A 21,805-nucleotide genomic window follows, 5' to 3' on the forward strand; every position below is an offset into this window, starting at 1 on the left:
GGTGTTACCCAGAGGAGGTCCCCCCTCAAAGACATAAATATACCCATTGAATGACTGGAAAGAGAGTGTGTTTGTGTTAGAATGTGAGAAAGACTGGTTGCTGTTGTAAGGTTGTGACAAGTATAACTAATTAAATTGTCTTTGTTTCTACTGATCTTTTAACTAGGAGTGTCTTTCCTTTTTCTATTCCCTATTTTGACAAACACTTTACCCTGTCTTGCATTGAGCTCTGTTAATTCATTGTCAATCTCTGGTACAATCTGTAAACTGACATTAGTGACAGTATTAGAGCCTAGTCCTGAGTGCAAGTTGCTGGTAAAACCTTTTGAGATAATCAATCCAGAACCAGTAACTGAGTTCAGGTTAACAAAGTCATACCTACAGGGGTACCCAGGGTAGACTGGCTGAGGTTTCCTGTTTTCCATTTTCCACAGATGTAATGTGCCTTATAATCCAGCAGGAGAAGGTGACCTCTGCACTGACAGTACCTAGGGCCTTTGACCTTCTTTTTGCTTTTATGTCCCTTGCACTATGTATAGGGATAACAGTTTTCTCCCAATGGAGTGAACTGATTGGGTCTTATCATAGGTTATAACCATAGGGCTCAGGGAAGTTTGTCTGGTCAGGTCGTTAACCTACCTTGTTCAAATTTCTCTTCTCATGTTAATGGTTTTTAACTCAAATATAGTCTACATAATTAGTCCCACAAAATTCAATAAAGTATAAAATCCCATAATGTAGAAGGATATGTTTTGTATAACCCTTTCGATTGGACGTTAACTTGAGTTGCCGTTTTTATTTCACTGTCTCTCATAGTTTGATTAATGGTGCTGTAATTCACTCAGAATAGATTTGATTTTAATATCGTTTGAATTCTTCTGTCGTTCCTCACAGTTGGTCGTGTTTACATAAGGCTGTCGCCACTGGGTAAGCACTTTTTATCGTTTCTCCCTCTTCTTGACATGTAGCTACCCGCTTTATCAGAAACGTTTGTTAAATAAATCATATCTGCTGTTTCCGTGACACTCCTCGGGTTCTGTAAACCCTGTTTTTTCTTGAATCCAATATCCCAAATATGTTAATTCAATAATTAGCCGTTGATAGTGATAATAATAGACTAATAACAGTAGTATTAGATCGTTATTTTTATTTAACCAGGCAAGTCAGTTAAGAACAAATGGCCGTGTTTACAATGACGGCCAATCCTGGACGACGCTGCGCCGCCCAATGACTGCCGGTTGTGATACAGCCTGGAATCGAACCAGCACTGAGATGCAGTGTCTTAGACCACTGCGCCACTTGGGAGCCAATAAGGACATAAACTTCAACAGGCCTCATTTTAATTACCATCATTTAGGCAATGATAATAATTGTATTAGAATGTAATTTGGTTATTTTGGATTGTGATAATGTATACGATATGAAACATATTGTTGACGCAATTTAATTTAATATTGAATTCGTTCAATGTTGCTCCATAGGCGCTCCTGGGGTTAACCCAGGGGCTGAGGTAACATCCGCATCAACAGCTTGCCATTCACTCGATCATTATAACCATCGCTCCCTACAGCACTAATGAATACGTTCCATCTGGTGTTTCTAGCAACCTTTGGGTCCATAGCCCGTGCTGAACTATTTACGGCAATGGCCCCTCTCAATGGCCTACACAGCACTAACGATTATTGCGCTCCATATCAAGCCCTTAAAGCCTTTTTAATTGCAAACCTGTTTGTGAATCAGTGGATTTGGTTTCGTGTGTCCGCAAAGGGTTCAGCAACGCCGCATTACCGTTCACTGAAAACCATTACGCACATTTCAATGCCATAGATAGGGGGTCTAAATGGCGTTTAACGCAGTCACGCTTCATAAACTCCGTGTAGCGGGGATTAGACGCGGATTAACAGTTTCCTTCCTTTTTCAAACGACGAGCAAGTATAAACACCTTTAAGCGATATTAAATGGACTGATTTGTATGGAATTGGTTTACTTGAACTTTATAGCAGGTGCTGAGTGCCCCATTAAATATACTGGTGTAAGTGCTCTTGAAGAACTCAGTGCTGCCATATTCGTTTCTGTGTGTGTTTGACTGGCATTTGTTCTATTTCTTCTGTCAGAAGCATGGTTATTGATGGCCTGCAGGGTCGGTTGAAATAAATTATAGTGCTTTATAACATTACAGTTATAACATCGTAATAAATTGGATCTTTTAAGTAATGGGCCTTAACTGCTGCCTTGCCCCCAGTTGAGGTCCTGGAGATACGTGTATTTCCACGCGCGCTAATTGAGTTCTGTTCCTCACTCCATGATAATTGGTTTACACCCTGGCTCTCCTCTTTTCTTTCCACGAGGAGTGTTGTTTAATGGTGTGAGCACCTAATGACCAGCAAACACAGGGAACGTGGCAGCGGGAGACACGAGCTCTGATGCTGTTTGTTAATACCAGTAACCAGAGGAGATCCGTTAAATTGTGTTAAATGAGCCATTTGGGATGGATTTTAAAAGTCGCAGGTTCGGAAACTTTTGACAGAACACTAAATGGTATCCAACTAGGAGAGTGTTAAGTTAGGACGTGGTCTTTGATCCCTCTCACATTGTCAAGTTTCCAAGACAACCACCTCCCAATCTAAGTTGCTTATCACCAGGGTCAGTCGATGCGAGTAGGCCTATAACATCTGGCTATCGATTTCCCCCTCTATCAATCGCATATTGATAAGAGAACTACGTTCATATAGGCTACACTGAGTGTCCAACATATTTGCCCCCAGAACAACCTCAATTCTTCGGGGCATGGACTCTACAAGGTGTCGAAAGCGTTCCTTAGGGCTGCTGGCCCATGTTGACTCCAATGCTTCCCACAGTTGTGTCAAGTTGGCTGGATATCCTTTGGGTGGTGGACCATTCTTGATACACACGGAAAATGTTGAGCGTGAAAACCCCATCAGCGTTGCAGTTCTTGACTCATTCAAACAGGTGCACCCTCTGAATGGCAGATATACATTTTAATTTGTAGTCTTACACAGAGCGACTTACAGGAACAAGTAGGGTTAAGTGCCTTGTTCAAGGGCACATCGACAGATTTTACACCTAGTCAGCTCGGGGATTCGAACAAGCAACAGTTTGGTTACTTTAACCTGTCTCCTCCCCTTCATCTACACTGATTGAAGTGGATTTAAGAGGCGACATCAATAAGGGAGCATAGCTTTCACTTGGATTCACCTGGTTAGTCTATGTCATGGAAAGAACATGTGTTCCTAATGTTTTGTACACTCAGTGTATCTGTTCAATGGCTGACATTGTTCGACGGCAGTGACATCCACATACAGGCACTGTACTCCCACCGTTTCTTCTTCTTTCCCACCAACAAAGCCAAAGCAAGCCGTGATGATGCTGACATTCTGAAGACACGTTCTGTTTGCGTTTCTCACCGTGATTGGTCTCGCAGGCCACAATCTCTCTGATAAGGTGTTCGGTGGCATTAACCCCTGTCTGCGCGTAGAGATAGGACCCGCGGATTCCCCCGTTCACCTGTCCATCGCTGCATAAGGACCACCCCGCGGCAGGTGGGTCTCAGATACCCGCGTCAAACAGTGCAGTGTTTGCCGAGGGCATTGATTTGCGCACGGTAAATTCTGTTCAATCATTATCGGACTGCGGGTCAGAGAATACAGACACAAATAGAAACTAAGTCGCGAACTTTTCCGTTTTGTGTAAACAGTGAGACCAATGGCTTAGGTGCAACAGGGTCACATGATAATGACACACCTGTCCAGGGCCTATAGCGGCGCCAGGCGCACGAGCAGCACAGGTAGGGCAGAGCACAATATTCCACGCTGCGTAGGCTATAGGGCGCAGGTACGTGTGCACACACACCCGTTGGATAGCCCTGGCCCTCGGCAGTCATGAATCGAGAAGATCACTACTATTCTCCCGCGCAGCTGTTCAAGAACTCCTGCGCCTACCAGAGTCCACACAGCGAGGACTACAGCCACAGCCCTCCGCCCTGCCTCTACATGGCCCGGCAGGCTCAGTCCGTCTACTCCTCGCCCTCCATCGGAGGGCTAGACCAGGCGAATCTCCCTGACATTGCTCCTTACAGTATTCCCATGCGAGAGGACCCGGGTGTGCCGCAGCTCCACCACCCCCAGGCGCCCCAGCAGACTCTCCAGCCAGGGGGTTACGAATACCCGGGGGGGTTGGCTCTGTGTGCCGATAGGAACAAATATCACCTGCCTTTCCCCTGGATGAAAACAACCAAGTCTCACGCGCACACCTGGAAGGGACAGTGGGCAGGTAAACTCACTGCAGTCACCTTGAGCATTTTCTCATAGTTATTATTACCGCAGTGCTGCAAAGAAAGGAATTAATCTATGGCCTCTCAAGGAATCTTTACGCACACATTTATAGGAATATTGCAGACCTTTATTTTATGGTAGGCCTATCGAAATGGATTCGTTTGAACACTTAGTTTGAACACGTTATTTTATACTGTACAAATATTAGACAAGTTAAACTAAATACAATATTTCAACAAAAGTATTTCCTCAATAGTTAACAATTGAACATTCGGGAGTTTTATTTAGCCAATAGCAAGAGAGTGAGTGTTATGTATAGAGAATTCATCAACAATTACACTGAAAATTAAGTAGAATTCAAAAGCTATTAAGCCCAACTCTCGCATTCATTATACCATATTGCTGCTTTGTGTTTAGGCTAGCTATGCCACTGCTGTGAATATAGACCTTAGGAATGACCAAACGTTAGTCGGCATAAATGTTCATGAAGTTTGGAATATACCGAGGCTTTTGTGCACGTATAAGGACTTAAATGACATCATGATGTCTACAATATACAGTATGTCGTGGGTGGGTGTCAGTTTACCTTGTCAATGAATCTGTAAAGGACCAGTGTTCCCCTCATATAAACCACAATGTTTTGTATGCCTCTGAAAGTGTGCCTCCTGTCTCAAGTTCCAAGTTGCGATTTACTTCAAATATGTGAACATTTCAGTTGTGGCTATTTATTTGTTAATGATTGTCTAATGGCAGGTATGATCCATATAAGTCTTCATGAAAAATGTTTCGTATTACATATGAACGTGTCTTACAATAACCTTAGTTATATCAATATATGTTTTAATGTAAAATATATTAAAGGGTATATAATTAACGTGGAGTGTTTAGGGATAACAGAAAATAATTTGTCAACTCTTAATCCTAAAAGTATTTTCTGTTGCGGCCATTTTAAATCAACTCGGTTCAGCGGGTCAATGGGAGCATTTGGGATTATTATTATTATTTTGCTAAAATAATTCAAAAAGTTTTCAAACCAATCACACAGCATTTGCGTTGGTTTCAATTAAACGGATGTATGTTACTATGGATTTCATTTGTTAAATAAATTGACGGTAACAACAAGTGGAAAAGTTGATAAGTCTCAAGCAGAATCGGTTCTTCTCAATTATTGCGTAGGCCTATAAACAATGATTATCTCAACTCAACATTCATCAAAGATGATCTAAACAATATTGTTTGTTGGCCTATTATTAAGACAATTATCATAGAAATGTGTTAATTATTATAACCTCATTAGGAGATATGTTTTTATTATTTGTTATTTAAGAAAATCATGTAACTTTACTACAAGCGATTCAATTTTCTTAACTAATTTCGATAAAAGTTTATTTCAGTGAAAATATTTTCTTCAACGGACAAAAGCCACTGCATGAATGAGCCAACTCTAAATCTATGAAGCAGATCAAGTAATTCGTGGAATAGATTTTAATTGTATATTTTTAAATCAACGAATCCCTTCACCAATATATCTGAACGAAAGTTTAACAAGTGAGCCATAATTTCAGAATTCAAAACGCAAATGAATTGTAGTGGTAACAGTGGGAAAGTATAAGGGTATACCTTCATCATGTAGGCCTATACCTTCACTTGAAATAAAAGTGATTCGTTGAAGTAAACTTTTCACGGACTGTCTGAACCCTTAAAGTTAGTGAAACCTTTTCAGGTGAAATTGCTGTTAAATATAGACTAGTACTAGAGATTACACGCATTATAAACGACATTCAACTATTGTTAGTTTTCGTTGTTGGTTTTCGTCAACTTACTCAGTAATTAAAATGTAGCTATAGACCTATTCTTTCTTTTTAGTATTTAATAGTAATTTCCAAACCAATTTATTGATCCATTTGTGAGTGATTGTGATACATGTGCAGTTATGTAATATTCAATGTGCTGTGGTGGCCCAAGTAGATTTGAAAGTGATTTGTTTCATTTCAGGGCTTTGTTCGTTACAGTATAGTATATCTGTTACTGAAGCAGCATCGGCATCTGTGAGAGTTGGCCTGTGGCCTACATGTGTACTGTTTGTTTCAGGTATCATCAGTTACCCAATAGAGTTGTTTCTATGCAGTCTTTGGTGATCAGTGTGTGAGCTGACTGTGTTCAGCCAATGTGCTGCTGTGTGTGTTTCAGATAGGTACACTAGAGTTCTAAATGGTGAGTCATTACCGATTTCACTTAGATTGAGGCTTTACTGGGACTTTGACTGTGGCAGGATACAATGTTTAGTTAATCTTGAGTGCCACAAAATGGATACGCCATTCTACCCCTCCCCTTTACCTTTCTCTCTCTCACCCTCTCCTCCCTCCTCATCTTCTCCCGTGTCCCCCACCCCCCGCCACCCTCCTCAGGCCCCTACATGGTGGAGGCGGAGGAGAACAAGCGGACACGGACGGCCTACACGCGAGCACAGCTCCTGGAGCTGGAGAAGGAGTTCCTATTCAACAAGTACATCAGCAGGCCGCGGCGTGTCGAGCTGGCCCTCACCCTCAGCCTCACAGAGAGACACATCAAGATCTGGTTCCAGAACCGACGGATGAAGTGGAAGAAGGAGGAGGACAAGAAGAGAGTGAGGGGGGTCGACCCCGAGCAGGACTCGTCCATTACCTCAGGAGACTTGAAGGATGAGGCAGGGGTGGGAGTCGGGGGGGCAGGACATCCCACCACCACGACACCCCCCTCACCCTTAAACGCCCACTCCATGTTAGGTTCTAGAGACTTGGCCTAGCAGGGCTGATATGGTTGGATGAAAACTGGACAGACACTGAGGAAAGGGGACGCTCTTAGACTGCGTTAAGACAGGCAGCCGAATTCTGATATTTTTTCACTAATTGGTCTTTTGATCAATCAGATAAGCTCTGAAAAAGATCTGATGTTATTGGTCAAAAGACCAATTAGTGGAAAAAATATCAGAATTCGGCTGACTGTGTAATCGCAGCCTCAGTCAAACAGACTCGGTTGGTATTATTCATGTGCATTATCCGCGGTGTCAGATTGAAGAGAGGTGAAAGGCGAGGACTGCAGGTTCATTGTCTGCAATATCATCATTCTGCGACTGAACTCTAACCTCATGTTGTCGTGCTGAGGACATGCGGGTCATGCACTGATGATGACAGTTGGCATTGGACATGCGTGTACAGACCCACTGCTCTGGTCTGCAGCCTCTAGTTGCGTTGCCAGAAGAGGGTAGCACCCATTGCCTGGAGAGACAGTTGTGATACAGACCACACAACTCGGTTGAGAGCTACGTCCGGCATCTAGCCTACTTTGATTGCTTTACTAAAATCAATGTACTTCAGATACTTTCTCTGAAAATGTTGGCAGTATACAACCAAGTTTAGTTTATGTATGTAAATATATGCAGTCTATGCACGGGACATGATTATGTCAATATTGACAATACTGATGTATTTTCTGATAAATTGTTATATGACAAAAATGAGTCAATCACACCAATTATATAGCCTATTTGTGCGCTTAATGTTATCACATCGTTGATGTCTTAATGATAGGCACTGTGAATCATGTACTGTATTTTAAAATCTTTATTAAACTATAAAGTTCAAGTTTGAAATCAGAATAAAGTCAAATGAAACATCTGCAGTTATTTAATTACTTTACACATTGTACAATTACGCCTTTACGCACAACAATAATGCTGACATTATTATCCACTATTCAAGCACATTCAACACTGCAGGCAGACCACACGAAACCGTAAGTCATCACGTCAGTCAGTCGTGGGGCTTGTATGACATTGCAGCCGACAGTGCAGACGAATGACTGATCTACAAATCACCTTGCATCATAAATAACGACTAATTCGTTTTATATTCAATCACAATTTACCAATGGTGTAAAGAATTTAAGTAAAAATACTTAAAAGTATTACTTAAGTTGTTTTTGGGGTATATGTACTGTAATTTACTATGTATATGTTTCACAACTTTTAATCTTACTACACTACATTCCTAATGAAAATTATGTACTTACTGACCATACATTTTCCTTGGCACCCAAAAGTACTCGTTACATTTGGAATGCTCAACAGGGAGAATGGTTCAATTCACTCACTAATCAAAACAACATCCTGTTCGTCCCTACTGCCTCTGATCTGGCACTCACTAAACACAAATGTTTAATTTGTAAATTATGTCTGAGTGTTTGAGTGTGCCCCTGACTATCCGCAAACAAAACTTTTTTTTAAAATCGTGCCATCTGTCTTGCCTAATATGAGGAATTTGAAAGTATTTATACTTTTGATAAATAAGTATATTTGAGCAATTACATTTACTTTTGATACTTCAATGTATTTCAAACTAAATACTTTTACTCAATTAGTATTTTAATGAGTGAATTTCACTTTTACTTGAGAAATATTACTTTAAGGCATCTTTACTTTTACTCAAGCATGACAATTGGATACCTTTTACACCATTGAAATTGACCACCGATACATTACAGTTTTGGTGTTCTCAAACACGGCCATAGTTTGTTGGGTATGTCCGGGACCAAGAGCACCTGTAAACAGACATGACAGATCTTCACTTCATCGATGGCACCCGTTCCCGGAGTCGCTCCTCTAGCTACCGTAGGATGGTCGTTTTGTTGTTAATCCGCGTGCATATCACGAAGGGGAACCCACATGGTCCTTGTATGCCGTATTGAGCCGGGCCATACGCGAGATGAAATAGTTTATACTGGCCTCCAGATCACCGCAGCCGGTATGATTTGAGATTTCTCCACCACAGTACCGAAAACATTCACAAAATCGTCGTAAGGAAGATCATTCACTAATCCGATGTCCATATTAAACTCTGCTATCTCGTCTGCACAGACTCACCAACAGCAACCCCAAAACGGACCTTTGGACAGGTCAACAGAAAAGTCCAGTGTGCTATTACTGTAGGGTTAATGAACTCATCGACCACAAGGCGCTTTGGAAACACTCATGTCTTTTCTACGCACAGCTTTGTAGCCTTACTAACCTAGAATACAACCTGAACCCAAGCCTGTTTGTTGTTCGGGACAGCTGAACCGCAGCTGTCGCTCTGGCGACTAATGTAGCTCTCGCGCCACCTGTTGTGCATTTTGTGCCGTTGTTTCCCCCCCCCGCCTCCGAATATAATACACCACTATTTGTTACCGATAGACCTAAAAATCGACAAAAAACAGGGATAATTTTTAATACTTTATTTCAAATATAAGAATAATTTCGAGAACTCAAATGGACAAACATAAAGAAAGCAACTTCACACAGAAAAACATTGACAGAATAATCCAGCAGTCTTCTGAACCTGTCTCTCATTTATAACGACTGAAATAACTCTTATCCAAAAGCAGTAAAAACACGACTTGCGTTGGTTTCACATAGTAAATTCAATATAATATGTGCAATATGTTCACAAGAAGAGGTTGTCTCAGCCCAACACTTGGTATTAAAATGTATTAAATGCTACATTCTTTACTATGTTTCAATGTTAAATAATTATTTATCAATTTCTACAGTGTAGGAAACTGTGTAGTTTTAATTGACATATTCATTGTTAAACATATTTGGATAAAGCAAGTATTCAATCCAGTGCATTTAAAATCCACAGCAATATACAAATATAGACTGCCAGTGCCACAATATAATATGTGAGATCCTAAACAGAGTATGTTCAGTGTTGGGTGGATTACTTTCCAAATGTAATCTGTTACAGTTACCTCTCCAAAATTGTAATCAGTAAAGTAACTTTTGGATTACCCAAACTCATGATCGTAATCTGATTGCATTCTGTTACTTTTAGATACAAAAATGTATGTTACCAATTGAATAACATCTATTGCAGGATAAATCAATGTTAAAGTTTACATAGCTGGCCATATATAGATGTTAAATTTTACTTTATGGGTTGGTTGTATAGGCTTCTTCAAACCCATCGCTTTCCACTACATATAATAATATGCTTAAATTATATCTTTACATTAATATATAGAATTTATAAAATGGATGCAGCAACTACAGATTGCCCATTTAAGTCTATCAAAAGCGTGTGAGTTTGAGCATGTGTCCATTAGGTCTATGGATGTATATTTTTATCAGCATGAATTAGATTGAGTAATAAAACCCCTACTTTTATTCCATAGACTGGGATCTGCACTATGCAGTTGTTGCAAGAGCACATTTTTCACTGGCTGTCCACTGGTTTCAAAAACAATGATTGACAGGCAGCTTAAACTTCTGTAATTCAACCATTATTGAGTTCAAATACACATTTAGATTTGTGAACTGCCATCCACAACAACCACAATCTGTAAAGCAGAAATTGCTAAATGAGAGAGCAGCAGTGTGACTCACATCAATACGCTATGTAGATATCAATAATAGGTGATATCCGTATCGCCGTAGACGACACCACTGCTGTCATCCTCACCTCCAAGCGTTTATTCAAGTTGGATAATCTATGGATGCCGACAGCAGTCGCACCATTGGAAGCCGTAGCTTGGACTGTAGCCAACAAAAGCCTATTCCTGCTCTTTTCCCGCAATCCATCAAACACATTTTGTGTGTCATCGTAGTTGTCTCTGACTTGTGGTCAGACTCGCTCAGGTGAAACAAACATAAACTTGGGCCTTTTTTCAATGTTGATTAGAATGTCATTGAGAAAACATCCTTTCTGAAGTTAAAAGTAATCCTCTAAGTAAACTTCTAGTTTTTCAAAACTATATGTAATCCGATAACAATATTTTTGCTGTTACGGATAGCAGTTTCTGTTTTTTTGTAATCCCTTACATTACTCCCCAACCTTGAGTGTATTGTATGGAATAGAATAATTAGAAGGATAGATTGGCCCCTGCACTCACTGATATGGTTACAGAGGTGTATCATCATCAGCCTCCATGGCATCCATGTCAGAGGGTGTTATTTTGGTTGTTGGGGCCTCTCCAGTGGAATGGGTCTTGCAGTGTTGGTTCTGTGACTGTGTCAAAAGAACCCCGTTTTCTTTGGCCAAGTCAGAGAGGTCAGAATTCACTGGTGCATTCTGGTATAAGGAGTCATTGGAGCTCTTGTCCAGGATGTTACGGTAGAGCTAAGACAGAAAAGGAGCATAGTAAGAAATGAGAAGAAATCCTGATTCTAATGGAATGCTGTGTGCTAGCCAGTTGTAAAGTTTGATACGTCTACATTGAGGCTTATTGTGTTGTTTGAATCTCACCTTCTCCTCAATGTCGGCCAGTTGGTCGCCCATGAAGGCCACCAGCGTGGCAAAGTGAGGGCGGCCCCGAGGCTCCAGTGCCCAGCACTTGCACATCATCTTATACCTGTGGGAGAGAGGGAGGGAAAGGGGGATGAAACCTCCTTTACAGTTCATATATTTAATTGTAATTTTAAATGTGTATGATGTATAGATGTAGGTGCAGAGAGCGGTTGTGGATACTTACACAGATTCACTGGCATAGTACGGCTGCTCCATCTTAAAACCTCTCTCTATCATCACATAGAAGTTGTTGTCCACCTTTATCCCCGGGTAGGGCGTCAAACCTTAAAGGGAGAGGGGGAGGTAGAGGAAAATAGGGAGATAGAGGGAGAGAGAAAGGGGTAGGGAGAGAGAGGGAGGGAGAAAGGGGTAGGGAGAGAGAGGGAGGGAGAAAGGGGTAGGGAGAGAGAGGGAGAGAGAAAGGGGCAGGGAGAGAGAGGGAGAGAGAAAGGGGCAGGGAGAGAGAGGGAGGGAGAAAGGGGTAGGGAGAGAGAGGGAGGGAGGAAGGGGTAGGGAGAGAGAGGGAGGGAGGAAGGGGTAGGGAGAGAGAGGGAGGGAGGAAGGGGTAGGGAGAGAGAGGGAGAGAGAAAGGGGTAGGGAGAGAGAGGGAGGGAGGAAGGGGTAGGGAGAGAGAGGGAGGGAGGAAGAGAGCAAATCACATATAATAAAGATGCAGGGAATACATCTTTAATAAGTGTGTTTTTTATTTTTTATTTTACCGTTATTTTACCAGGTAGATTGACTGAGAACACATTCTCATTTACAGCAATAACCTGGGGAATAGTTACAGGGGAGAGGAGGGGGATGAATGAGACAATTTTAAGCTGGGGATGATTAGGTGGCTATGATGGTTTGAGGGCCAGATTGGGAATTTGTACAGTGTACAGTATGTATGCTTTTAAAGCCCCCCATCCTAAACATACCCCTGGCAGCCCCCCATCCTAAACATACCCCTGGCAGTCCCACCTCATCCCCAAACTCGGTCAACACACAATATAAAGGACAAAAACTAAATAAAATAATGACAATACATTTTTACAAAAAAGAGTAGGTATGTTTATGTAGCTACCCAGAGAGAAGACCTCCCACAGCAGGATACCATAGGCCCAGACATCGCTCTGCATGGTGTACATCCCTTGGAAGATACTCTCTGGAGCCATCCACTTCACTGGCAGACGCACCTGCGACACAAGACATCAGACACACACATTGACACCGCATGCCTAGAACAGAGCTGTTGTCTCTGACAACAGAGCATCTGTAGAATACAGACAAACACTCCCTTCTGTGTAGAGTACCTACATTTCCTCTCACTACATAATTGGAGTCGTTGTGGACGTCCCGGGCCAGTCCAAAGTCTCCGATCTTTACTAGTCCACCCTGAGACACCAACACGTTCCTGGCCGCAAGGTCCCGATGGATGCACTGGACACAGAAACACACACCCAGATAGAGAGAGTGTATAGAAAGTAATGATGTAGGGAATAGGGACTATTACATGTATGAGGGGACATGGTGAAGTGAATATGGTGCAGTGTGTAGTGTGCAGGGTTGTCAATCCACATACGTGCTTAGAGGACAGGAAGTCCATGCCTTTGGCCACCTGGTAGGAAAAGCTGAGCAGGTCGTCATAGGTCAGTGCCTCCTCCTCCTCCTCTCCCTGCAGCTTCTCATAGATCCCTGGACCTGTGGATCAGCATGGATCAGCTGGGGTCAGTCAACAGGATCTACTGGCAAACAGTGAATAGATCCTACCGACGTATTTAACTGTGCTGCTTTATACATTACCATGCCTATTTCTTCATGTGTCTGTGACTACACAACCCTGACCATCAGAGGTGTCCATAGGAGAGGAGGTGAGGCTGAAGAGGGCGATGCTCTCTTGCCCTCCAGTGGAGCTCCTCTTGGGCAGGTTGTGGTAAAGTCTACTGAAGCGGTCCCTGGTGAAGGCCTCGGTCAGAGACTTGTGGTACAGCTCTCTGTTGTTCTTCAGGTAGTTCAGCAGGTCCCCATTATGGCAGTACTGGAAGATCAGGTACGTTGGCCCTGTCAAAGTCACACAGTCACAGAGTCAGATACACACATTCACAGAGTCACACACAGGCACTTAAAGACAGTCCTAAATACACAATACACCCCCAGCAAGTTGACGATGTTAGCATGCCGTCCGATGTGAGTCAACATCTTCAGCTCTGACATCAGAGCCTCTTTCTCCACTGTCTCATGCTTCTCTGCATGGGCAAACATCAAGACTCAACAACGACCTGAGTAACTTCACTGGTGCAGGGTATGTTAAATAGTATGAAAAACAAAGTGTGTCTTCAGCAAACACCAACACTTAGCCAGCAGTGTAAAACATCACACAGGTAAAACCCTGTACCTTTCAGCATCTTGACAGCCACCTGCAGGGAGATCCCAGGATTGCAGATGCCGTGGGCTGTAGCCTGAAGCACCATGCCAAAGGCCCCAGAGCCCAGCTCCTTCCCTGGGGAGAAAGACCACAACAACACAGGGTTGGTGGGAATACTATTGGTGAGGCTGGAGACTAGAGATTCCCAAGTAGATGGGTCAGGCTACGTCATTTCACTGGTACATCTCCCCCAGTCTTACCCAGCTCCAGGTTCTCTCTGGGGAACTCCCATTTCTGGTCATACTGGAAGTCTTTGAAGTTGATGTAGATGTAGTCGTTGTCATTAGACCCCGTCATCTGAATCACCTGCAGCTGGCTCTGGTACTGGGGTTTCTACACACAACATATCAGGAGGGTGTGAGAATGTTTGAGTGTGGTGAGCAAGTCTGTCTGTGTGTCTGTGTGTGTGTACCTTTTTCCTGAGGAAGTAGAGCAGTGCCACGCTGACAAGCATCAAAGCCAGGAACAGAACCAGACTGGACACCTTCAGGAGTTGAGAGGAGTTGGAGGCTGATGGAACACACACATCAACAGATATAACCAATGTCTGACAACAGCCATGACAACACTGTGACCAATTCTGTTCCACACTGGAGCTATGATGACAACCATTATAAAAATACTTAAAGCTGTAGATGATTTTCTGATGACTTATTTTTCCTGACTGACCACTTATGTCGTTTGAAGGTACGCTGCTGCTGAAAGACCATTCCTGCATTGAACAGTGGCTCGCTGCAGTGTGACTGTGAGTGGACAGAGTTTGCAATGCAGCACTTGACAATCCTAACATCCTAACAGAAACTCTGGCCTAAATCTAGAGATACCTGTCATTGGACAGAGAGCAGAACCTCCAGGTGAGGTTGAAGGGGAGGGGGCTGTTGGTCTTACAGGTGATGTAGTCTTCTTCCTGGAAGAGAGTGGGGGTGGGTGTACCTGAGAGACAGAGGAGGACAGGTGTCTTACTGAGGAGTCATGCACACAATCACAAGTCTTATCTGACTGGGCAGTTGGCTGTCACTCACTTGCCACACACAGAGAGAGGGTCTTTGTGAGGTTCAGCACCCCAGCCTCCAGATTTAACTGGTACTCTCCTGGCTCAGCGTTACATAGCTCCAGAGTCCTGGGGGGGAAACCATATGGAACCATAATGAACCAGACTTAACCTCATCAAATGTTGTAGATACAGTAGACCTTTAGTAAAGCTTTATAAAACTGCAACAGAAACATGGAACCAAATAGCACATGGATATGGCAGTATGTCCTGGATTAAATGAAGTCTCAGGAAGCCCACATAGAGACCACCAGCCTTACTCTACCTGTTCTTCCACAGCCGTGTGGGTTCAGGGCACTGGGTCTGTACACCACCCGGGCCCAGCCAATGGCAGTGTAGGAGAGGGCATGAGGAGACCAGGGCCCGCAGACAGAACCCTGGCTTCTCCTGGGCTGAGATGGTACTGCTCTCATTCAGCTGGTCGATGGAAATGAAGCCCTTCTCTGAGGATACACAACACCGGAAATCACTTGGAAATCACCATATGGGGGGAAAACAGGTAGGGGGCGGTGGTACGGAGAGAATCAGGACAGATGACAAGAAAGTGTCTGATAGATGAGTAAAGACCAAGTAAACATAGACATTTTTAAAAAGTCAAGGGAATGTTTGACTGAAAAGAAAAGGTAAAAAGAGAAGGATTCAGTGTTGTTGCCTGTTGTACTGACCCAGGACCCGGATGTGGGTGGACTTCATCTTGTTGTTGTTGCTCCGGCAGATGTAGATGCCACTGTGGTTCACTCTCACCGACTCAAAGAACAGGTAGGTCATACCTATTCCTTTATAGGATAGTTGATATACGGACACCTGGAGGAAAAGACGGTATACTGCATTACCTCAAATACAGTGAACAAGTCTTGGAGAGGAAAGGGAAATGGGTCTGATCATTTGCTTTCAACAATGTAAGTAAAAGGTTGATGAATGAGTGATAACGCTTACATGTTCCTGATTCTCCGTCAGCCACTGTGTGGTGCTGTTCTCTCTCTCTCTACAGCGGAGCAGCAGCGGCTGACCCGGGCTCAGAGTGATCTCTGGAGCTTCATTATCATCATCCACACTACGACTGCTGTCCAAGTCTGAGACACACACAGGAAGCCAAGAGATCAAACATCAGTCACTATTCAACTGACTGAGTGCCTCTAATTCCATTTTGTTTTTTGGGGCATTACGTTTACACTTTTCCAATAATACTAACCATAGTCATAGAGCTGAGAACACTCTTCTCCTTTGGGGTTAATAGCACAGCACATAACTGTTGTCTTGTAGTATGGTTTACTTCCCTCTGTGTTGTTGGACCTCTCGGAGTCCTTAGATGTCTCGTTCCCATGACTACCTTGTCTGTGGGACAGGAGGAGAAATGAAAGTATGTAGCCATCCTTGGAGAGGTCCTACATATGAAATTCAAGTCAAAACTCAAGTCAAAACCCCTGAAGACACTCTTTAAGATTCTATATTATGTTCACCAAAGTTTACCCAGTCTTGTCAAGGTTATTGAACCATTTGATTTCTGGCTTGGGATTTCCCTCTGAAGAACACTGGAAGTTAGGTAAAAAGCCTCTTCTCCCAGGGATGTATTTCAGATGGGACTTTGACAGACGTCCTGAAGGTAACCAATGGGAGAATGAACTACAGCTAGGAATTTCAATGTTGTTCAGAATCATGATGATGGTATTGACGTTATATGACTTTCATGTGGTGCAGATCAGAATCTGATATCACATTAGTGGTTTAGAAAAGAAGGTCTGTCACTCACTCAGAGGAGGTCCAACCAGTAGAGAGAGCGTCAGGGAGGAGATGATGCCACAATACATACAGCCGAAGGAGTACTCTCCAGAATCACTCACAGACGTCTGTGGTATGGCCATAGAATAGCCCCCTCTGTTGGCAGGACAAAGAATTACAGATGAATTCAGCAAGGATGTAAAAGTACACAGAACCCCGCAATAATGATACAATGGCCTTGAGGCGTCAGATCACACTGCAAAGACAAACACACCCACACCAAGGTGCTGTAAAAACTAAAAACGAATTATTGTCTCGTTGTCTCAGCGAAGGCTAGAAATAGCTAATAAGAACCTCGATAGTGCTGCTGCAAGTTTTATATATGTTTTTTTTGTGTTTCATTTTTTTAAATTTGTGAGTACATGTAGGTATGTAGCATATGTGTGTGTGTATGGGTGTGAATGTATGTATGTATACGTATGTGTATGTGTGTGTATATATGGATATGTGTATGTACAGTATGTGTATATATATATATATATATATATATATATATATATATATATATATATATATATATATACACACACAAAAAATACACTTTTATTATTTTTCTTAATCTTTATTTTAATTGTATTCTTCTTAAAATGTATTATTATTATATATTTTAACTTCTTTTTTTCTTCTTTTTTTTAAAGCCTGTCACATCTGTGAATGTGGAATGTGTTTTGTTGGTTGATTCAAAAACAAGAAAAGTTCATAAAACTTTAAATTGAAAAAACCCCACACCCACGCCTACCTTATTGGGTCAGGTCCACGGCTCCAGCGGCAGACAGGGTCTCCTGGGAGGTTCTGCATGATGATATGGAGGCTCTGCCCAGCAGGGACCTCTAGTCTGGTAGGACCAGAACCATTCAGATGGGCTTCAGACAGAGTACACCACACCCCCTGGAACAACATGTCACCATGTCAGGGAGAGAGAGTAAGTGAGGATGATCAGCTGTAAAACGAGATGGCGTTTGAAGTGAATATAGATCCGTTTTCAGAATATTCATAATGCTGTTTGAACACAAATGTCAGACATTCATCAAACTTTGTTTTACATTTGGAAAGTACGAGAAGCCTGGCGAGAATGTCAATTGTACATTTCTTGACATTCTATTAAAATAGCAGTTCTGCTTTTGGTTCTCTGAGTCAAGGTCACATTTATAGGACTGCATCTATAAGCATGTGTTTTGACACCTTTTTAGACAGTGTATGACAGGAACACATAGGCTAGTAGGTGTGGTGCACAGGAGGATGTTGGCAGCTTAATTGGGGAGAACGGGCTTGTGGTAATGATTGGAGTGAATGGTATCAAATCCATTAAACACATGGTTTCCAGGTTCCATTCCATTGTCTCTGTTCCAGCCATTATTATGAGCTGTTCTCCCCTCAGCAGCCTCCTGTGCTGTGGTGCTATGTCACCACCACTAACTGTGAGTTTCTGCCCTCTTCTTTTATGCATTGTTATTCCATTTACCTTGTTGAAGTCAGAGCAGAAATACATCTGCTTACAGAGTTATGTTAGGGCTGCAGAATTTCACTTTTATTATCCTTCAAAATATATGACCAGAGCAATCATGTATCCTTCTGCAATGCAATGTGAAGTGACGTTCGGCCACACAGCCCACCATTAGAAAAATCTCAACGATAAATGCACATGAGCTGACAAACCGGATGTATTGTTTGTGAGGATAATCTCAAAATGGGACTCAGCCACAGACCACCAAACGTTCACTCTAATAAGTAATGAAACAGGAACCGAAGCGGGGGACAGGCCACAGGTCTTTTCAAAATCCGATTGATCATTTAGGTTTACAGTAAATGACCGGTCAGGTTGATCAATTAATCCCACGAATGCACAAATACGGTCAGTTTAGGCACCTACAGTTAGGCTGGTGGTGATACATTGCGCTCGAGGTGCGTCTCGCGGAGGCTGCAACTCGTCTCCGTCACAAAGAGCGCACAGCAACAGGAGCGCCGCTGGAGAAACAGAGAACCAGATCAACGGAAACCAAATTACTTTATAATATCTAATCAAGGCGTATTTTCATCAATTTGTTGCAATGTTTTTCTTTCAGGTGAAGACAAAAAAAGAAATACATTATACACAGCAGATGGATGATATTGAGGAATTTGCGACGATGGGAATGTATAAAATGCAGCATATAGTTTTGTGCAACATTTACATTTTAATTAGCTAGAAATAATGTTTTTATTTTGTTTTGAAATGTATTTGTGGAAAAGTTGGACATGTATTGTTACTTTAGGGTTGTAGAATAAAACAGTCGTCGAACAAACCTATGAATAAGACAACCATGACGCTAAATGTCAATGTGAATAGAGATAATACTATTCCATTGATTATTTGTGCTATAAAACACATTGTTGATGATGATTTTAATAACTCACCGATCTCAACTCTCCTCTTTCCCTTCATTGGCATTGGTCTTCGACGTATGTAGCTTTGTCTCACAATGAGACCGTATCGAGAGCGAAGCCCCACGAAGTTCTCTTTTAATCGTGACGTTTCATCTGATGTGCAGTTCTTTTTCAGATAGACTGCTCTGTGGCTCTGGGTTCATGACGTTATCACAGTTCATTTTAATGATTGGCCACACAAATGAGGATGGTTGGCTATTAAAACCTGGTCATGAACTAGTCTATAGTTTATAGGCCTTAATGCGATTACAACCTATCAATTTTATGGAAATATTTCTAATAACCTAACAGGCTACAATGACATTAAATAGTAACTTTCTTGACAAAAAAACGTTTAATCGAAAACCAGATGTTTTAGGCTTAGTTATAGGGAAACATGTCAATATGGCCTTCATTTTGACAATTCGTTGCAAAAGTGATATTTTGGTATTTTAGTAATACATCTGGCTCCTTTTGTCCCTAACGGTTCGACTGGAAACGTAATGTAGAATACCTCTGCATCATCTCAACTAAGCATAAAACATCTGGTTTTGATTAAACATTTAGTCCTATCGTTCAGCCTATAGTAGCAGCCAATATGTGGTGTTCAATGTAGGCCAACATTCCATGTGACTTTTGAAAAAAAAAACATGCAGGGCTTGACACTAAAACCTGTTTATCCACTTGTCATTCAGACAAGGAGGTGACTGAAGATATTGTTGTGCTGTTTGATCCACTTCACAAAATAAAATGCATAATTATTCCCATACCATTATTACAGAGAATCTGACAAACTATGCTACCCTCTGCCTTTGGCTACTTAGCTCATTCAAGCCTGTCTGAAAAAACAACACCCCTTTCAGAATAAAAAAAAAAGCTCTTTAACTGACTCGCTCTTCAAAGATGTCTAGACATGTACACAAGTTTTGTGCTCTTGGAGGAAGCAGTCACCCCATTGCTGACGACAAATTATGTATAACTGGGCTAATAACTCACTAACTAACAAAGGATATGAACATATATTTACATATGTGCACATGCTCACTACATGTAGTTCTTACTTTGATCTCAAAACAAGCTCATCTACTCAAGACCGATCACCCTGTAAAAACAGTTCAGTTCAAAGTGAATAGCACAGATACATATGCGGAAACGGTCTATTTGCGTATAGGACTACTGCAGCTTATGGTTATGGGGCACCCAGTCTGTGTAGAGAATGGGATTTCCAACGGTCTGATGTCCATTGCTCGTATTTCTTGGTCCAAGCCAGTTCCTTCTTCTTATTGGTGTCCTTTAGTAGTGGTTTATTTGCAGCAATTCGACCATGAAGGCTTGATTCATGCAGTCTCCTCTGAACAGTTGATGTTGATGTGGCTGTTACTTGAACTATGTGAAGCATTTATTTGGGCTGCAATCTCTGAGGCTGGTAATTAATGAACTTATCCTCTGCGGCAGAGGTAACTCTGAGTCTTCCTTTTCTGTGGTGGTCCTCATGAGAGACAGTTTCATCATAGTGCTTGATAGTTTTTGAGACAGCACTTGAAGAAACTTTCTTGAAATGTTCCGGATTTACTGACCTTCATGTCTTAAACTAATGATGGACTGTCATTTCTCTTTTCTTATTTGAGCTGTACTTGCCATAATATGGACTTGGTCTTTTACCAAATAGTGCTATCGTCTGTAAACTAACCCTACCTTGTCACAACACAACTGACTGGCTAAAATACATTATGAAGGAAAGAAATTCCACAAATTAACTTTTAACAAGGCACATCTGTTAATTGAAATGCATTCCAGGTGAGACCTCATGAAGCTGGTTGGGAGAAAACCAAGAGTGTGCAAAGCTGTAATCAAGGCAACAATTGGCTACTTTGAAGAATATTAAATATATTTGATTTAACACTTCTTTTTTTTACTACATGATTCCATATGTGTTATTTCATAGTTTTGATGTCTTCGCCATTATTCTACAATGTAGAAAATATTAAAAATAAAGAAAAACCCTTGAATGTTTATGTGTGTCCAAACTTTTGACTGGTATATATATATATTTTTAAACCTTTATTTAACATGTTCATCCTGTTCCCACACTTCTAATTCTGAAAAGTGACAGCATACCTGTGAGAGGGTCACCCTGGGTGGCAGTAGTTGTAGGGTTTTATACAGTACTGAAGAGGAATCTGTGAGTTAATTTGGCCATTGGAAAAAGAGCTACTGGGTAAATACTGCAAAAAGGTTGGATTGAATTGAGCCTCTAAACTTCATTTTCAAGATGATGATTGCACTTTTCTTCCCAGCACACAACCTGGTCTCAGAGCATTTCACATTATTCTTTATGTAAATCTGAGACACTCCATTTAGTATGATATGTTGCGTTTTTGTATGGTAGACTATGTATTCATTTGTCGATGTCCCATCATCCATTTCGTATGATATGTTATGAATTAAAATTCGTATGATAAGTTACGAATTTGCAAAACACATATGTAAAAATTGTGGAAAGTGTGTGATATGTAATGAATTCCAATTAGTTGTGGCTAATATTAGCTAGCTGGCTAACGTTAGCTAG

The 21,805-nt window shown here is 41.7% G+C and overlaps 2 protein-coding genes across 3 annotated transcripts; one reads left to right on the forward strand and one right to left on the reverse strand.

Moving 5' to 3' along the window:
- Positions 1-3,497: 3,497 nt before the first annotated feature.
- LOC124039130 (pancreas/duodenum homeobox protein 1-like) lies at positions 3,498-7,948 on the forward strand. Its single transcript, XM_046355016.1, has 2 exons — positions 3,498-4,290; positions 6,701-7,948. The coding sequence occupies exons 1-2, from the start codon at positions 3,900-3,902 to the stop codon at positions 7,075-7,077; spliced, it is 768 nt and encodes a 255-aa protein (XP_046210972.1). The 5' UTR covers positions 3,498-3,899; the 3' UTR covers positions 7,078-7,948.
- Positions 7,949-10,823: 2,875 nt separating this feature from the next.
- LOC124039557 (receptor-type tyrosine-protein kinase FLT3-like) lies at positions 10,824-19,324 on the reverse strand. Of its 2 annotated transcripts, XM_046355656.1 has the most exons (21): positions 19,228-19,324; positions 18,704-18,798; positions 17,573-17,721; positions 16,805-16,929; positions 16,525-16,651; positions 16,247-16,389; positions 15,991-16,127; positions 15,720-15,858; positions 15,320-15,497; positions 15,026-15,123; positions 14,892-14,936; positions 14,416-14,513; positions 14,204-14,336; positions 13,974-14,078; positions 13,424-13,639; positions 13,161-13,279; positions 12,896-13,018; positions 12,663-12,774; positions 11,778-11,877; positions 11,552-11,657; positions 10,824-11,425 (listed from the first exon to the last, which is right to left on the reverse strand). In XM_046355656.1, the coding sequence occupies exons 1-21, from the start codon at positions 19,259-19,261 to the stop codon at positions 11,207-11,209; spliced, it is 2,601 nt and encodes an 866-aa protein (XP_046211612.1). In that variant the 5' UTR covers positions 19,262-19,324; the 3' UTR covers positions 10,824-11,206. The 2 variants fall into 2 exon arrangements, with proteins under 2 accessions (XP_046211612.1, XP_046211613.1); XM_046355657.1 differs by lacking the exon at positions 18,704-18,798 and having other exon boundaries at positions 19,228-19,285.
- Between the last annotated feature and the right edge of the window lie 2,481 nt (positions 19,325-21,805).

This window comes from Oncorhynchus gorbuscha, linkage group LG07 (assembly GCF_021184085.1).
Source record: "Oncorhynchus gorbuscha isolate QuinsamMale2020 ecotype Even-year linkage group LG07, OgorEven_v1.0, whole genome shotgun sequence".
Taxonomy (NCBI): domain Eukaryota; kingdom Metazoa; phylum Chordata; class Actinopteri; order Salmoniformes; family Salmonidae; genus Oncorhynchus; species Oncorhynchus gorbuscha.

What these genes read in the sequence shown, in the direction of transcription:
- LOC124039130 (XM_046355016.1), top strand. Translation starts at nt 3,900, where the DNA reads ATGAATCGAGAAGATCACTACTATTCTCCCGCGCAGCTGTTCAAGAAC. An exon ending in CTGGAAGGGACAGTGGGCAG is followed by an intron (nt 4,291 to 6,700) that starts GTAAACTCACTG and finishes CACCCTCCTCAG; the next exon opens with GCCCCTACATGGTGGAGGCG.
- LOC124039557 (XM_046355656.1), bottom strand. Translation starts at nt 19,261, where the DNA reads ATGCCAATGAAGGGAAAGAGGAGAGTTGAGATCG. An exon ending in GGCTGTCAAGATGCTGAAAG is followed by an intron (nt 13,640 to 13,973) that starts GTACAGGGTTTT and finishes TGACTTTGACAG; the next exon opens with GGCCAACGTACCTGATCTTC. An exon ending in ATTATGTAGTGAGAGGAAAT is followed by an intron (nt 12,775 to 12,895) that starts GTAGGTACTCTA and finishes CTTGTGTCGCAG; the next exon opens with GTGCGTCTGCCAGTGAAGTG.